The sequence below is a fragment of the Amblyomma maculatum genome, chromosome 9, assembly GCF_055883805.1.
Source record: "Amblyomma maculatum isolate TAMU_Amacu chromosome 9, ASM5588380v1, whole genome shotgun sequence".
NCBI lineage: Eukaryota > Metazoa > Arthropoda > Arachnida > Ixodida > Ixodidae > Amblyomma > Amblyomma maculatum.
In genome coordinates this window covers 75207445-75224059 of record NC_139352.1, presented here as the reverse complement: position 1 = coordinate 75224059, position 16615 = coordinate 75207445, and the positions used below count along the sequence as shown (strand labels likewise).

Genomic DNA, 16615 nt, shown 5'->3' with positions numbered 1-16615 from the left:
TCACTCTTCTAATGGACGGCTGACTGCGCGTGGTCCGACGAGAAGCGCCGCGCGTTCAATTTGTCCCGGCAACAATGGGGATTGCTTTCAGTTCCAGCGTGGGCGGCTGTCGTTCCGGACGCCATCCCTTTGACTTGGGGTGACGGCATGGCTGTTATGAAAGCAACCGTGACCGTGACGTGCCCACCTTGACGTGAAAAAAAGTCCTCTGAAAGAAACAGGGCTTTTTAACCTCACCCCGAAGAAGTGATTCTGTGCACCCGGGTAGCATTTTTTCTACCGTTGTCATTCGGGCAAGTTCAGCTGCGAGTTATATTACTGTTGTTTTTGAATTTATAACATAACACAGACGTTGTAAACAGAAGAATACTTGAGGTGTATGTTTCAGACGCCCTGTACTACTGAGATTTCTAGGCGCACCCGGTTTGACATTTTGTGCGACATTTCATAATTTGCAATAATAAATTAGCTTTTGTTATTCCGCGTACGAATATGAGCAGCTCTACTATTTTAAGAGTAAGAAATTATATTCGGGCAATTAGAGTATTTGTTCAGGATCGGAAGAGTGTGTTGAGCCTGAAATTAATAACGAATTATCCTAGTTAACTAGCATACAGTAAGTCAGAGCTTATATGCGTTAATAGAGAGAGGCCTCTGCTCACCCGGGAGCTTCTACCAATACCCCTACGATTATTTACTGCATGCAACATTCAGTGAAGCTAGCACTTCTGTCTTAAGATTGGAGAGGAGATTACGTTAAAGGGAACATTTATTGCACTTGAAACCCGGAAGACTAGTTTAGTGCCTGGTCAAAGTTATGTGTGAACGTTTGCACGTGCTATTGTTACCTCTTGTGGACGTGGAAATAATAGCAAAATCTCTCATGTGGGATGTCATGGAGCTTGAACCTCCCTCCCCATTCCCCACTTCATTTTTTTATTTCCAGCACGCACACGCTTTTCGAAATATTGAATTCGCGTCATACCACCAGGTGTTTCTGTCCAATAAGACACATGTAGAAACCATTTTATAAGGGCCTCAACCATCGACAATCGCACAGACATCTACAAACTTGAGTTTCCTAAAACAACACTTTCTAAGTCACACGTGTTGCTCTCGCGATAAAGGTAAGAAGACTTCTAAAAATCAGGCGCACACCTACCGCGTAACAGGAGCCATAACAGTAGTACTCGGATTAACGTTTCGCTCACTTTTTTCTTGGCGCAGGAAGCGTCGGTGTTCGTGTTCGAGAAGCGGGTCGCCGAGAAGCTGCACAAGCCCAAACGCAAAGAAACCGTGACCGAGATCCTCCGCTTCAGCGTGAGGCAGCTGGACCGCTTCAAGCACCCGAAATTGCTCACCATATACCACCCCATCGAGGAGGCGAGGTGAGTGGGTGTGATGACTCGCTTTCTTGCTCTCAAGCTATAACAAAGCTGAAATGAAAGTAGGAGGGGCGATTCGTGCCCCCCCCCCCCCCTATTACAAGCAACAAACAGACTCGTCCCGCAAGATTCCTCAGGGGGCAAGAACATCTAGCAAAGCATTCTTTTTTAATAAACGTTTTGTAACTGTTGCCGCACATGTAAAAATGTGATTGATTTAACCTAAGCTGAGCGCAAGTTTTACGCGCGAAACCTATTGAAATAGGTTCGCAATAAATTATCTGCTAAGCTTGTTACACTTAGCTAAGTCTATTCAAGCATAACATCGGTTAGAATGGTGTATATACGGTCAATGGGTGCTCAAAAGGCGGCAAGCTACCATGATGTGAATTATCAGTCCGGTGGGTTTAGCTTTCACTAAAATTGTGTATAGAATTACAAGTATTTTCAAAGAAAATGTCTGTTGTCGTACAGAGAATATCTGTTCTATTTCATCTACCGAAATACATTCAAGAAAAAAAACACAGTTGTTTTCCAGCGGAAACCTTGATTCGGAGGCAAGCAATTCGATATATTTATGTCGTCTGTTCTATTTTCTACAGCAAACTTATGCTTACTTGAATAGTATAAGTAAATGCTGAATAAACATCGAAATAGTATACAACCCCGTAGGCGCTGTCAGACAATCGGCTGCGCAACAATTTTTATTCGAAAGGAGATAACTAGTGGCGCCATATTGAGATCCGTTGTTGGTAACAATGAGCGTAGATTAGGCCAAACGAGAATGGAGGTTGGCTTCCGGCTACAGTGGTATCTGTTATACATTTTTTCCACTTACGTTTTCGGTGGCTAGACAACGGGTAATGCGCGGCCAAACTTTATTAGTGCCATCTAGTATTGTCAGCGCCGAGAGATATTCGTGAGATCGAGTTAGCAAGGCTTCCGCCTGAAAAGTGGTTTTCATTAAAGAAATTGGCGCTTAATACAATTTTGTTGTTGTTACATTCAGAAAAACATCTAAACTCAAAAACGAGTAAAAAAAAAGATATACTTGCATCATTATTTTAATTGTGACCGAAAAACACTGAAAAATAAAAAGCAGAAAACGCTGTATAACAAAAACTTGTCAATTTACAAAATTTTTCTAACAGTTGTAAAGAGTAGAAAACTAAAACTAAAGAAAAATTAAAAACAGAAAATATAGAAGACCAAAACATTCCTGGCAGGAGAGCTGCCAGAAAGTTTGTTTGTTTTTTCAGCAAAATATTTTTACAGTGTAGGCCTTTTTTGCCGTTTCAAAACTTAACACGCTGTATCAGGGCTAGAAAACCCGAAATCGCCTGAATATGAGTTCAGACACACTCAGACTTCATTTCTTAACATGTTTGTCAGATTAAATAGTGTTAATTAGCACTAATTAGTTCTAACCTTTGTTCCCATGCCAGCCATGGTCACTCATAAATGATCATAGTAGAAGTATATAACAAAACTAGGCCTGTACCCGTAGCAATTAGCTCTCGGTAGGCGGGCGAAATACAGAAAAAAAATGAAATTGTGAAATTCATCGTGTTAGTCTTTCCCACTAAAACATGTAGCGGTCGTGTTTCCCCACAAGCAAATATTACTCTTTAGAAAAGTGACCGAGGTTTTTAATTGCGCTCATCTGAATTAAACTAAAGCTGTGCTATGCGAAATCTCTATGCCAGGAGAGGGTTGAGTAAATCGGGTAGGCCAGTGTACAATGTTGTACAGCTAGACGCAATATGAATGGGAACACCGGAGCGCATGACACTTGCATTTCGCAAAGTGCTGACACCAACAGAAGACGGAATGGATGGCCCCAGGGGCATGATCGGAAAGAGCAGCGTTTCCGCTGGCTCTCATCACCTGCCGGCTGCAGCGCTTTGCAAACCGTGGAGGCCACGCACTCCCGTGTTTCCTCTCATATTGCTTCTAGCTGTACATTCATCAGCGGTAATTGGTAAACTCAAGTGAAGGCCTCGTAACACCGCGGCTCTGTATAAACGCTGTATAACGACACCGCGGCGCTGCATAAACTGAATACCTGTTCCTAAGAGCTATCGCTGAACTAACATTTCATGCTTTCGTTTAGGAATAGAACCTAATAACATTAGCTGCTTTTTTTGGTGAGCGCCATATCGAACTGGTGGGGTGACGCGTATAAGCAGCTTACATCGCGGTGTCGAATGAAGGAACAAGTCGGTGCATTGTTAGCATAACGGCAATAAGCAATCTAACCATTCAATAGAAAGCCGCAAAAGCTGTGTCATCTCCAAAATGTCTGGCGCAGAACGGCAGCTGGTGCATTTTCAGCAAGGTGATCTGGGTAGCAATTGCTCTCAATTGATAGTTTCCGTAGGCGTATGCATACTAATAATACATGTGTCATAACATGCATAGTTATACTATGACTTAAGGTGAGTGATTATGACTACTCGTATTATGTCCATGGCCAAGATCAAAGTCAACGACAACGCTAATTATGCCTAACCAAGCACAGGTAAGGAAGTTAAGCCTTTGCGTGTCAACACACATTAGCGTAATTACGCGTTCTATGAGTGAGTTATGCCAGGCTAATAAGCTGGCTATGCGTATTGCGTTTAACGTGCTTTCGAGCACGAACCTTACGCTTATCTGCGGCTAAAACACTGTCAGTATTTTTTCAGTTATTCCTTGTTATAGTACCTGAAGATAAGTTAAAAACATGTGGTTACAAGCTAATGGCGTGCAGCGCTGCTCTAGTTAATTTGTCAAAAAGGCATAGTGTACCTGATTAACAAGGCCGACTCTTTTTCAAAAGATGTTTTCTCAAATTTCATAGAAAGTAATCTCCAGCCGGCGAAAGACATCGAATAAGAAGGCCAAAGACGGAGTCAACAAAAAGTACGAGTTGCAACAGAAGTACAGATTTGCGGGAAGAACACATTTCCTCGTTGACGGCACTCATCTCTCTTGCTAAATGCGGAACAAACTATACGCTCACCACTTCGCAGAACGCCAATATCGACAAACAGCCTGCGTTTCGTACCGCCCTTTAAACCAGTTACCGTGACGTTAATTTCAGAAGCCCTGTGGGGGGAGCACAATAAAGGTCGAGAACGTCATGAGGCTGCGAGAAGTGGGGCGCGTCTCCTCACCAGATATTTTCTGTGTTCAACCTTCATATCTAGGTGCACACGCCAGTAAAAAAATACAACATAGCTATACAACCCGTAGGCATGTCATCGGATTCAGGCAAGTCTACCTTTCTCGACTATCAATACACGAACATCCCTGACAAGTGTTCGTTATGAACTATTGCGCTGGCTGAAGTGGCCCGGTTCATTGTTCATCTTTTCTCCTCATCGCAGCCTCCGTCGCCGTAATTGCGGAACGAACTGCCGCACCGAACTCTTCCCTATTCCTTTCATTTTCCCTCTTTTCGTCTTTGAACAACCTCCCCACTCCCTCGTCATTCTCTCCCCAATCCTAAGGCATCCTTCCCATCTTCCTCATGACCCCTTGTTCCTTCTCCCTCTTAAAGCCATCGGGAAACACTCTCAAAAACTTCCCCACCCCCCCGTCAACCTTCCCTTCATAAGCCCCTTTCCTTTTTTTCCCGTTACGCACCGAGAGGCTTTCATTTCTCGTCCGCTGTCATCCTTTATTACGCTCTCCTTTCCCGCAGCAGTTTTGCGGAACGCCCGCTTGCACTTCCTTTCATCCCATCGCTTCATATTTTTTCCCTGCATACCGTCGTACTCCTTCCCGTCTTCGTTTATATTTATCTAAGCTCCCTGTCGGGACGTCATTTTCCCGAGGAGCACCGAGAGATGTACGTGGAAATAAGCAAAAGAAACCGGGCTTCATTTGGCCTCGGAACTAGACCGGGGGCTGGAAGGGCCATGCCCATGGTGCAGCGAGGTTGCGGCAAGAACGGGTCGAACAGACAAAGGTGATGGCCGAAGATGGCGGCGGAGTGAAATGAGGACAAGGGAACGGAGGGGCTGTTAGAGCTAGAGCATGCTAGAAAATGTATAATGACGGCCCGCGGTAGGAACTGGGAGGCTTCCGAATCTTTTAATACAGTCCGAAATTAAAGACACATTTTGGTGGCGCAAAATGTATTACGAAACGTGACATTCACTGTGAATATGAATGGAACATATTGGGTTGTGCGCGACTCGAAGTTGCATAAAGTGATGCGCCGTAGAGACGACATTAGGCGAGGGCCATAAATTAGATTTTTTAATCCGTCTAGTTTCAAATATTGAGTAGTCGGGATAAAAAAAAAAATCCTTTCTCGACTGTTGAAGGGGCGGTTTGTGCGTGACTCAGGGACGCAGTCTTGTGACCTTGACTATGTGGAGGCTACCACGAGGCCGAGTGTTCCCTTGTCTTCAGTCTCAGCTGCTTTTATTATGAGGGATAATATAAGGCACCTTAATTGTATTAACTGGCCATTCGCGGAAATCTTGACGCGAGATCGAAAATTAAGCAATCTGGTATACTTCCGAATTTACGCCTTGAATATTTTCACAACAAAATATAATACACCCTAATCTCAGACGGCGCAAAGAATTAATTCAGAAGTCATAAAATATTCGCAGTGATCTAATTGTTATAAAATTACAGTGCGTTTTCGCTAGGCCTTCAATTCTTTGAATTGCTTCCCTTCTACTTACTTTCTTTTGATATTTTCAGGTGCACCTTGCCTTGTCTTTGTTCAGATAACATCATTTGTTGAGCAACATTGCTGTGTTTTTGATAAGCCGGTTTTTGTCATCTTTAGATTTGCCGAGTAATCTGCAGTCATCGTCATTTCTTACTGTTTCACTTAATCACGAATCCGCGCTTCTGTTGCTCCGATAACAAGCACAGCCGCATGGGTCGGCGTTGAGATAAACGGCGCTCAATGTAGACAGCCTGTCTCTCCAATACGACGGCTGTGGCTTCACTGTCGAAGAATTTCCGTTCGTGCCTCCGTTGATTATTATCTTTCCGTTGGTACTTTAATCCTTCTACATAAGAAACTCCCTTCAGATATGCAGATAGCCGTCGCTAACACTTACAAAGCTTTTGTTTCGGGTCTTGCTTCCCTCCTCCGATCTCCTGTCATGGTAAAGCGAGATAGCGAAGATGTTTTCACTAATCAAGAAGCACGTCGCTGCGAGCTCTCCTTCACCTGACGCTGACGTCATAAAACCGTGCGGCTTCGGGACGATGCGAAAACAGCGCACGCCCCACTAACAACAAGCGCTGTGAACTCCCTGCGGCATTTTTTCTTGCCCTCCTATGGGCCGAGAAAAATAGTAGCAGTGGAAACATGACCACGAAACAATAGAATGCATAAAAATTCCTACGGTATCAGGTGATTTTGCAAAACACACATATATTTTCTTTTCGACTGTACAGTTGTAAACTGGAAGAGCGTGGTATAAACCGCATTTTCAAGATCGAACTAGTCGGTATATGGAAGCAATTAACAATTAACCACTGATGGTGTCTGATCTCTTTAAAAAGTGAACATATCTGAATGCACAATTAGTGCTCCCAAAAGCAACCTAAAGAGGTGTAATAGAAACAGGACTGGTTTGAAAGAAGAAAAAGAGTGAGATGTGAATTTAATTATCGCCTCATGTTTGAGCCTTGCAGTTGACCAAAAATGCCTACAGGCTTTTCTGAGCGTTGTTGTGCGACTACCAGCACTTTTCAGTAATGTTCTCAGCAGGCTCCCAGGTTCGAAATGTTTCTTCAAAGTAGAGCGGTCTGGTATTTGACTAAAAGTTTTCTTATTCTTCTCAGTTATTGTGATTAAACAACCGGTGTCACAGCGGCAATCGTGACTTGTCCCTGAGCGAGCATTGCTGCGCAGACCTGTGACGAAATCTAACGTTTCCAAAAATAGACGCAGTCTTAAGGTAACAGCAACAGGCATCAGGAATAACTATATATATACTGCAAGAGGAAGACGGAAGTCTATGACGATGTTTGAGAGATTTTGAGAGATCAGGTTTCTCATCCGGGAGCGTAACAAACTAATAGGCACCAGAGTAGTTAACGATGCTCGCTTGTGTGCGTTTATACCTGTCGCTTGCACGTGGTATAACACACTGTGATAGGGTCAACTTCTCAACAGCGGGTTAAATGTAATTTCCTTAATGAGCTAATAACAAGCACTCATTGTATACTCGCTACAAATTCGAAAACAGAAAAAAAATATGAAATTCTAATATCATTAAGTGATGAACATCTACTTCAGCTTCAGAGAGACTGACGTGAAGAAATACAGTATATCACCGAAGTCTATCGTTGTTGGCGGTCACGGCCACTTGCTACATTCATTGCTGTATATTCTGAAAGCTTCACTGATAATCTTATACGACTGAAAGGTAGCGCCACCTGAACAATTCACAATAGCGAGATAACTCAAGACCTGGCAGATGTCAAAATGTTCACTAAAAAGGCACTCGCATAAATCCAGCAGCCAATCAGAACTTGTGCTTTGGTTATCTGGCAGGCCTTGTGATTGCGGGCGGCTTTACTACAACAATAATGGCATCGATCAAAGCCAAACTTCTCTGTTTTTCGTCTGTTCAACTACGGTTATCGTACAAGTTACTGTACCGAATTCCGGAATGGTCCGTCGTTACATTCTTCGCAGAACATTCAGGCCGATAAGCAGCACGAAAACCTCCCGAGGCCTATTCGCTAAAAGAGGAAAACCAGTCCCAAATACCTTATCGGACAAAGTTATTCATGCGTCCTCATTCAACTGAGGGGTCGCACGGCTCCCGATCATCCAACCTCCAATAATAGGAATTGAGCCTCAAACCGCTGCGCCGCGTTACGCTATTAAAAGAAACAGTGCGATCACCCGCGATCAACCCTGGTGTTTTTCTGAGCGCCCGAATGAAATTTAGATTGGACACGCGCGCAGATCGAACGTCTGGAAGACAAAGGCCAAGCAGATGGGCTCTCTTGCCTGAGAATTAATCGAAATCTACCGTGAGACGAAAATCCAAAGAGTGGGCTAAAAAAAAAAAAGACGGAAAAGAGAATAATCTAGCAAGAACAGCACGTATGAATGAAGTAAGCAGATAGTTTAGAAGACGGATGCTAGGCAAAGGGAAGAATCGGAGGATGTGAGGTAAGGAAGGGATGACGGGGAAAGGGGGACTGAGAAAGGGAAATGAAGGGGCTGGGAAAGAGTGGGCGTAGGAGCCCATTTCTCAATCGCTAGGTGCTCGTCGCCGGTCGAACGCCAGCAAAAGAGAAGCAGGCAGGCGGACGAGCGGAATAAGAGAAGTAAAATAGAAGCAAAGCGCCTCTCCGAGTTGGTTGAAACAAACACTAAATACGGCGAAGAAACATAGACAACCGCAGGGAAAAGGTCGACCCGTGAGCAGAGCAGCAGACGCTCCGTTCCCACCCCAGAAGAGTTTCCCTCGAACGCGCGAGGTTATTGCGAGGCATTTCTCTCGACCGCACACGTACGAACACACACACACGTACGCCAGGGCAAACGCACGAACCAGTGAGGCCGTTTCTTACGGCTGCCTCCACCGACCCTCATATCTAGAGAGCAGCCCTCCGCCGCTGTCGACGATGTTAAGGTGAAGGGGAGAAAGACGAAATGCTCGCTGGAAGGGAAGGCCTCGTTCGCTTGCGCCCGTGCTGTCTGCCGGTACTCTTCCGTCATACTTCCCTGTACGCAGGATGGAGAAAAATACATTCTCGTCGAGAGAGAGCTCGGTAAAACGGGCGCGCAGGTGCCTGAGCCACCTGTCGACCATATTTGGGAAACGAACGCTTCTTTCCTCTACATCTTCTTTTCTCTCTTTTCCTGGATGCATTTTTATCTGCTTCCTTATATGCTGATTCGCTCACTTGTCTTTATGGAATAGAGCGAGCTAAGCCCAATGATAGCGCAGTTCTGCATACCTGCTTGCTCACAACTCGAGCGGTTGGAGCCGCGTGAGTTTGTTAGCCCTAACATTCCAAGCTTTATGGTTGCCCGGTTTGCCCTATTTCGGCTTTAAGCGACCCCTTTACAGGTAGTGCGTGTGTATGACTAGAATAGACAAACATGAAAGACTGAAGCCACTATTGCTTTTCGTCAAAAGAGCACATCGTTTGAATGTTCTCAACAAAATGATGAGAAATGTTTATAAAAGCTCACAGGTAGACGAATGGAAACCAAGTCGAACGAACACAAGCATTAGATTGCAGGCGTCTCAATAGCGGATAGTTCGAAAGTTTAGGAGTTACTAAATTTAATTTATGCGCCTTCGCCCCAGGTTGTTTATTTTTTAATTAGGTAAATATGAATTTTATAAATTCGTATATATTGACTTCAAACAATGTAGGCGATTTGCAAAAATGAACGGCATTTTTATAAACCCCTATTCCATTATTTAGGATAAGGAAGTCTCACCGGCGTCTTTGTCAACGTGGGCGAGCTTCAACGATCACTAATAAGCCAATATTAAGTGTTCGTAAAGCTAATTTACACACTCTATCCGGGCTTCTTTTAACCACAACACTTAACTTTCTTATACCGAACTTTCGGAAACTTCAGTATCGTGTTTTTCAAAATATTGTTACCGTTTCCCGGGAACCTCTGTTTTGACTGTGTGTATCTGCCCCTGTTGCCGATACCCATAAATCCCTGTCTTCGGTTCTCAGACAGCCATTGAGGAGTCGCATGCTGGAACCAGTGCCTCAGCTTCATTTCCTTGACGTTCGCATATAGCCATATATGAGTGAAATCAGCAAATAGTGCCTGACCATGCTTAGTCGAGCTTCTGCTCTGTGAAATAGCTTATATTAGTTTAACCCGGCTTAGCACGCGTCATAACCGTGCACACCAAGCTTTCGCTTGCATTAGCGGCCTTAGCCTATCTAAGCTGCAGCCACTTGTTCCTAAATTGCATAGTCCCTTCTGATAAAGGAGGCCCAACGAACGTCCGTATATTCGAGAACACATTCAAGACGCAAAGCATTCGATAAAAAAGTTCTGGCTGTTTTTCAACTAAGAATGGTTTAATAAAAAGCAAACAAAGGACCACCCGTAGTTTCATATTACAACGTCATGGTGACATAGGCGCAACTTTATGCACCCATGTGCGATGCTATCTGCGGTATCAAATAATTCCATAGTAGCCGCACGACACCATCATTATAAGTGCGAGATAATTTCTTGCCTCATGGTTCGTGTGAATAGAAAAATTCCTTTTCACTTCCATTACGAAAAACATTGTGTCACCGCTGGGAATCGAACTATCATCCGAGTAGACCAACTTCCTTGGCCCAGGTTCGAGATCACTATATACTATCGCCGCCTTTTTCGGTTACGTCTCGCGTAAATCTGCTGCATAATCTTGCACCTGGGAGTAAACATCGTCGTCTTAATCAAGTTCCAACTGCAGAGAGAAAGAAAACAAGAGAGAGAAGGGAACGTTTTTATTTAAAACACCTCGTGATGAGCTCCGGCCCTCCGTAACCGGGAACCCGACTCATACGCCGGCTAGCAGACGTTGTTGGCCGGCGGCATCCCAGAACAGCTTGACGGAGGCTACCTAGAACCCATAGTCTTAGCAGCGCAGCAATTTGGTGCTCAGTACTGAACATCCTCGCCTTCGTGAAGGTCCATCCGCAAAGCTCCTTCATTTAACTAAGATAAAACGGCCCCTCGCCAGACAGCGCACGTGCTTGGTGGAAATAACGAAATGATAGTGATAGTGGTGATTGTGAGATATATGTAATCACATTACCTTAACAAGGCAGACTTAAGTTCACCCCTAGAATTTTCTTAGGATGGCTGTTCTATCCTTTCAGCCCAGTTTGTTCTTGACTGTACATCATTGCAGCATGATGAAGGGTTACCACGCCATGAACCCTTCTCTGTACTGTACTCTTTCCAACCAGTGAGACCCTGGCGTTTGCCACGGAACCGGTGCTGGGGAGCTTAGCCAACATTCTCAACTGCCTCGAGGACCGCCTGCCACAGTGTCTGCCGCAGGAGGTCAGGGACTACCAGTTCCTAGACATCGAGATCAAGTACGGACTCCTACAGGTGAGCAGGAACCTCTTTCTTCTACACCAGGAGAGTCTTCACTAATGAGTCGCACATTGTTGTTCACTGACGGTTGAGTGTCAGTTTGCGTCTCCAAAAATCCCAATTTGCCTACATACACAACAGCGTTCGTTCATTCATTCATTCATTCATTCATTCATTCATTCATTCATTCATTCATTCATTCATTCATTCATTCATTTATTCATTTAAAAACTGATACATGTCTTTAATTTCTAATGCCAGAATCTGTGTGGGGGGCAGGGACCTCTGTCAGACTTTTACATAGCCTTTAGTCCCTGCCTCCTCTCGCTTGTACGAGGAATCAGTAAACCAATTCCAATTCCAATTCATTCAATGATCCTATAGAAGTGGCGGCTGGCTCTGACGCCTCTCTCGAGTTTTGCCTGTAAAGCGTGCATTTCCGCATATGCGCCACATCTGCGGGGAAACATCAACGTAGAGGCGCGCGGGGAAGGTGAAGGTTAGGATGTGTGTGACTTTCTTTCTTTCTTTTCTTTGTTTCTTTTTTCTTCCGTTCCTTCTTTCTTTAACCTTTCTTTTCTGTTCTTTCTTTCTTCCTTCATTTCTTCATTCTCTCGCATGCCCGTGTAAAAGCTAGACAAAAGAGTTCATGATGACAAGACCCTGAATAATCTTTCCTGGGTTCATTTCTCTGTTAAATCTTAAAATTAGGGCGCGCGGCCCAAGCGAGTAAAACATTTAAGGGACAGAGTTCACCCCATCTTTTATCATGTAGGAACATGCATTACTACCAATGGGGAGCACCAAGCGTGTATTATGCAAGGGCGCCGCCACGATAGACTGAGTAATGACGTAGTGTTTTTCCATTTGGTGTTGCGTTTAACAATTGTCCATGCAAATTACTTTGTTTGTTATTACACCAAAGCACAATGTAGTTTGCAGGCAGCGGCCATTTAGGCGCAGTGAAAGGACGTCCATAGTTTGTGCTCAGGGCATGCTAAATAAAAGCTCCTTCCCACGGCTGCACTAATGATAAACGGAATATAGGGACAGCCGTAACGAGGACAGAATGGTAGAGCTTAGTAGTTTTTTTGTTTGTTTGTTTTTTTTTTTCAAAACAAAAATCTAACGGCACCTTTTTAAGAATTAAAGGATCCTGTGGAAGTCTCTCGATTGCAGGTGAATCTAGTCATCACGGCTCTTTAAATGAAAACCCCGTAATTTTCAAGCTTAGTATGTTTGTCACTTTTATTTTGCCTATTTTACGTTTTTCATTTCGTACTATATTTGGCTGATTTCCTAACATGCTGGTGGATTGCGACGATGTTACCCCAAACTCTCGCTCAGGCTTCCCATTTCTGCGGAGAAGACAACGAGATTAAATGTCCACTTTGCTTCTTTAGTTTTTGCTACCTCCCTCGTGAACGCGGTCTTGCAGCCCTGTAAATGGAACCTCCATTCTTGCAAACGAATAACTAGGAACCTCTTATTGTGCCTCCTTTTATAGCGTTTATCTTGCCTTTATTTCTCCTTTTCTTTGCTATTCGCTGCTCTCACCACAACCCGATGCCATTCAATCGCTGCGCAGACTGCACAGAAAGCGTGACCATAGAAAGGAACAAAGACTCGTCTCGGATTTTTTTTTTTTTTGTACCGCGCCTTTCTACTTTTCTGCGAAAGCACGCACAATGACAAACTTCATTGTCACGCTTGCATGGGAACGGGACGTCCCTCGAACATCCTCTGTGCCACACGAAACAAAACCGCCGGGCATTCTATCGGCACTTGTCGCTCTTGAAAGCGCTCTCTTTTCGGTACAGTGGCCAGGTGCCTTTATAATGTGGGTCAAAGCCGAATTCCGCGGGGCACTTAAAAGCCCTTGCCGACACACACACGCTTGCACGATTGAGAGAAATGCCAGGGTGTTGCTGAAGCCATACAATTTTTGTAAACTAATCAAGACACGCATTCAACAAGATGGGTGAACCTATAAGAAAGGCCAGCTTCTTTTCGTCGCCTCATTGAATGTACACAGTTGGCTATCCTGATTGGCCCATGCTTCCGCTCTTATATACGGTAACTGTTTGAAGAGCAGAATGCTTTTGGTGCTCTCGGCCCTAGATTAAATTGCACCGGGCTCCGCTTTCACAACGCTGCCTAAATTTGGTGGGACAGAGTGCCGCAATAGCGGAAGCAAGCCACTTCCGTTCTGACCATGGAGAAGAGAGGACGTTCCGCTTGGCGCTTTTCCCTCTTCTTGTATGCAATCTTGTGCACGCGCACATGTAATCAGATTCTATTCAGCCATTTTGCGCCAATAGTAGCAGGCAACCGTGGCTGGCCACGGTTGCCTGGCCACTTAATCCGCGCATCCATGCGTGCCGCGTTGTGAATGTGTGGGGAGTATTAGGTTATCCGAGCTAGATCCGTTCGCGTTCTCTTCTCTCCTGGGAGCAAGGCACATCGATTTTTTAACGCGCCGCGCTAGTCATACAGGTTGTGTTAATGAGTCAGTTGGGCCCTGCACTTGAAAGCGCGCATAAGAAACGACAAACCTTGCCTGTGCGCATTGATCACATTCTCGAGCATACCTGCCGTTCATCGATCGTGAGTAGCGGAGACCAGGTGCTCCGAGCCTAAGTTGCAGTAGCAGCGCACTGGTTACGGGAAACTGATTTTGCTGATAGGTATTGAGGCAGCCATTGCTATGGCTTCTGTTTAGCGAAGGGATAAAGAGTATCCCTGGTCAAGTTTTCGTTAGTATCTAGGGACGTGCTTATTAGCTAATAAGTTAATGGCAAGCTTGGACGTCGACTCTTTTTCTCATTTAGTCCACCAGCTTGAAATAATTAGTTAGAGAGAGATGGTTTTCTTTACCTGGTTAGCTGTCGCTGGTCGCAATTTGTCGTAAGTATTAGCGTGCGTATTTTTGTCAAGTAAGGTAATTGCTCTTTGGTAATAACTCTTGTAGCAAGCTGGTACGTGAGGCAAACAGGCCGATGCATCAGTGAAAGGCTAAGGGAACACAGAAATTCGTGTGCCGCATTATCTGCTCCAGGAGAACCTGGCGACCCATTGCTCTCGTTGTAAAACGGATGACGATCAACATGACTTGAGGGGCACCCATTGTGTACCAAGGTTTACCGAAACCAAGGTGCTGGCAGGTGCAAAAGACAATTTTAAAAAAGAGATTATTGAAGCCTTCGAGATGATTTCGGGGGAAGAAGGGGAATGCGTGAGTGTTCCATCGGTGGCGCTCAACAGCAAAGAGGTGATACTTCTCCGTTTGGACACTGTGACAAGAAGTTAATCCTACTTTGTCTATATTTTCGTTTTATTTTCGTTTTATTTTCATTCAATTTTTTCATTCTGAATTTCTTCGCATTTTTTTTTAACCTTTTCTTTACTTCTTCTTCATATTGTAACCCCACGTTCTGTGTGAAGCTTTCTTCGTACCACAAAACCTGGCAGATGGTAGCGAGCGCATCATCAGTGTTTAACGTCCTGGTTTAATTCTCATGTGTGTGTATTGTTTTTTGTGTATAACCATGCAGCGCCGGAGGTCATGGGAGGGATTAAATGCTCGTACGTTCGTCTTTAAGACAGTGGCCCCAATGGTAAAGCGTGTCCATGTAATGAAAGTGAGAACATACGGTCGTAGGAGCTGTAAATGTATCTCAATGCCTTTTATTTAACAGGCTCTAAATTGAAAGTATTTTTTTTCCGAAATGAAGGCCCTTACGCACTCAAAACTAGGCAGAGATGGTGGTCCAGTAACTGTTGCTGTGCATGTTTCATAGCGTTCTTTAAACTTTGTCTCGAAACCAAAGCTTTCACGGCACTATAGAGAAGATTATTATATAGCCAAGTAATTTTAGTCGCGAAGGTAACGCCATGATATCTTAAATTCTGTCACATATTTCAGACCCCACCCATCCTCTGGTGTTATACCGAATCTTGATAAGCTGTTTGAGGTTAGTGAAAATCCCTCCAACTGGTGGTGTGGTAGGTGAGGTCACGTTATGCTTTGACTTGTTATGTTGCGTTATATGTTGTTTGTTTTGTCATGTGGGGTTTAACTGAGCGAAGCGACTCAGGCTGTCAGAGGTGATGCGATAAAGGGATGCAAATTAGTTTAAATCAGCTGGAGATGTTTAACGTGCGCTGGCATCGCAGAGCACACGAGCGCCCTTTCCTTTTAACTTGCATTAAAACACGGTCACCGCCGTCGAATTTGAACCCGGACTCGCAGGCTCAGTAGCTAATAGCCTAACCACTGAGCCATCGCGGCGGTTTTTCATGAATGCGTGTAGTGGAAGGTAGGAGAAAGGCGTTCGCCGTTAAATAACGAATAACGTACTTATCAATGGTGCCCTTAAATTTCCAGGAGTTGCACACAGATTGTATAAGTGCTTGTATACGTGGGAACGACGTTAATACGTTACGTTCACATCATCCAATGGTCCCTGTATTGACGAATGCATTGTATATTGCTTCCAGGTAGCCAGGCATTCGATTCCAAGTATTCGATTGGTTCAACAGTAAACTTGCTTTTACAAAAGTAGACATTGATTTTAAGCCAATCTGCATCCAGGCATTTATACCCAGCTATTGTGTCCAATATCCATGTGGATACAGCTATCATCAGCGTTAGCACGAAGAACAGATTTCGCGCGCAACATACTAGTGAAGCGGTCATTTGCGTGCAGCCGTGCGGTTCGATGACGCGCTATGTAAACGCTATGTCTCTTCTTGTCAATGGCTCTTCAGCGTTTCCCCTCAACTTGCAACATTGAGATAATACCAGCCAAAAACTTGATGTTTTTTTTTTTTTTTTTGCGTTCTGAAGGCCGCACAATGACTCGTGAGATACGTATACATAGTAGAACAAGAAAAAGGAAACAAATGTGCCACTTTGAAACATACAAAGAAAATAATGGCAATGCACTTATCCTCGCCCCTTCTACTTCCTGCCCACAAGTGCTGATTAGCGAGCGAAGGCTTCCTCTCCACACTAGTTCATTTCTCTGATCACTTCCTGCTCGATGTTTTGTGGAATGATCTGGTGCATGAAGAGCAAAGTTATTTGGGCAGTAGCTCAGCTCGTGATCAGCTTTGGATACCTAGGCAGAAGGAGCGAAAGAAGTAGGGTCTATTTCTAAACTTC

At 44.4% G+C, this 16615-nt stretch overlaps 1 protein-coding gene and 1 pseudogene across 2 annotated transcripts in view; one reads left to right on the top strand and one right to left on the bottom strand.

Moving 5' to 3' along the window:
- bma (SCY1-like protein bma) overlaps positions 1–16615 on the top strand; it is a 138347-nt gene that overhangs the window by 56049 nt on the left and 65683 nt on the right. Inside the window, exons 5-6 of the mRNA XM_084580197.1 lie at positions 1228–1388; positions 11316–11463. Of these exons, the coding sequence (XP_084436323.1) occupies positions 1228–1388; positions 11316–11463 (309 nt within the window). The remainder of the gene's footprint in view (positions 1–1227; positions 1389–11315; positions 11464–16615) is intronic.
- The window catches only part of LOC146179452 (uncharacterized), a 165790-nt pseudogene that overhangs the window by 137729 nt on the left and 11446 nt on the right, over positions 1–16615 (bottom strand). The window lies entirely within an intron of this gene.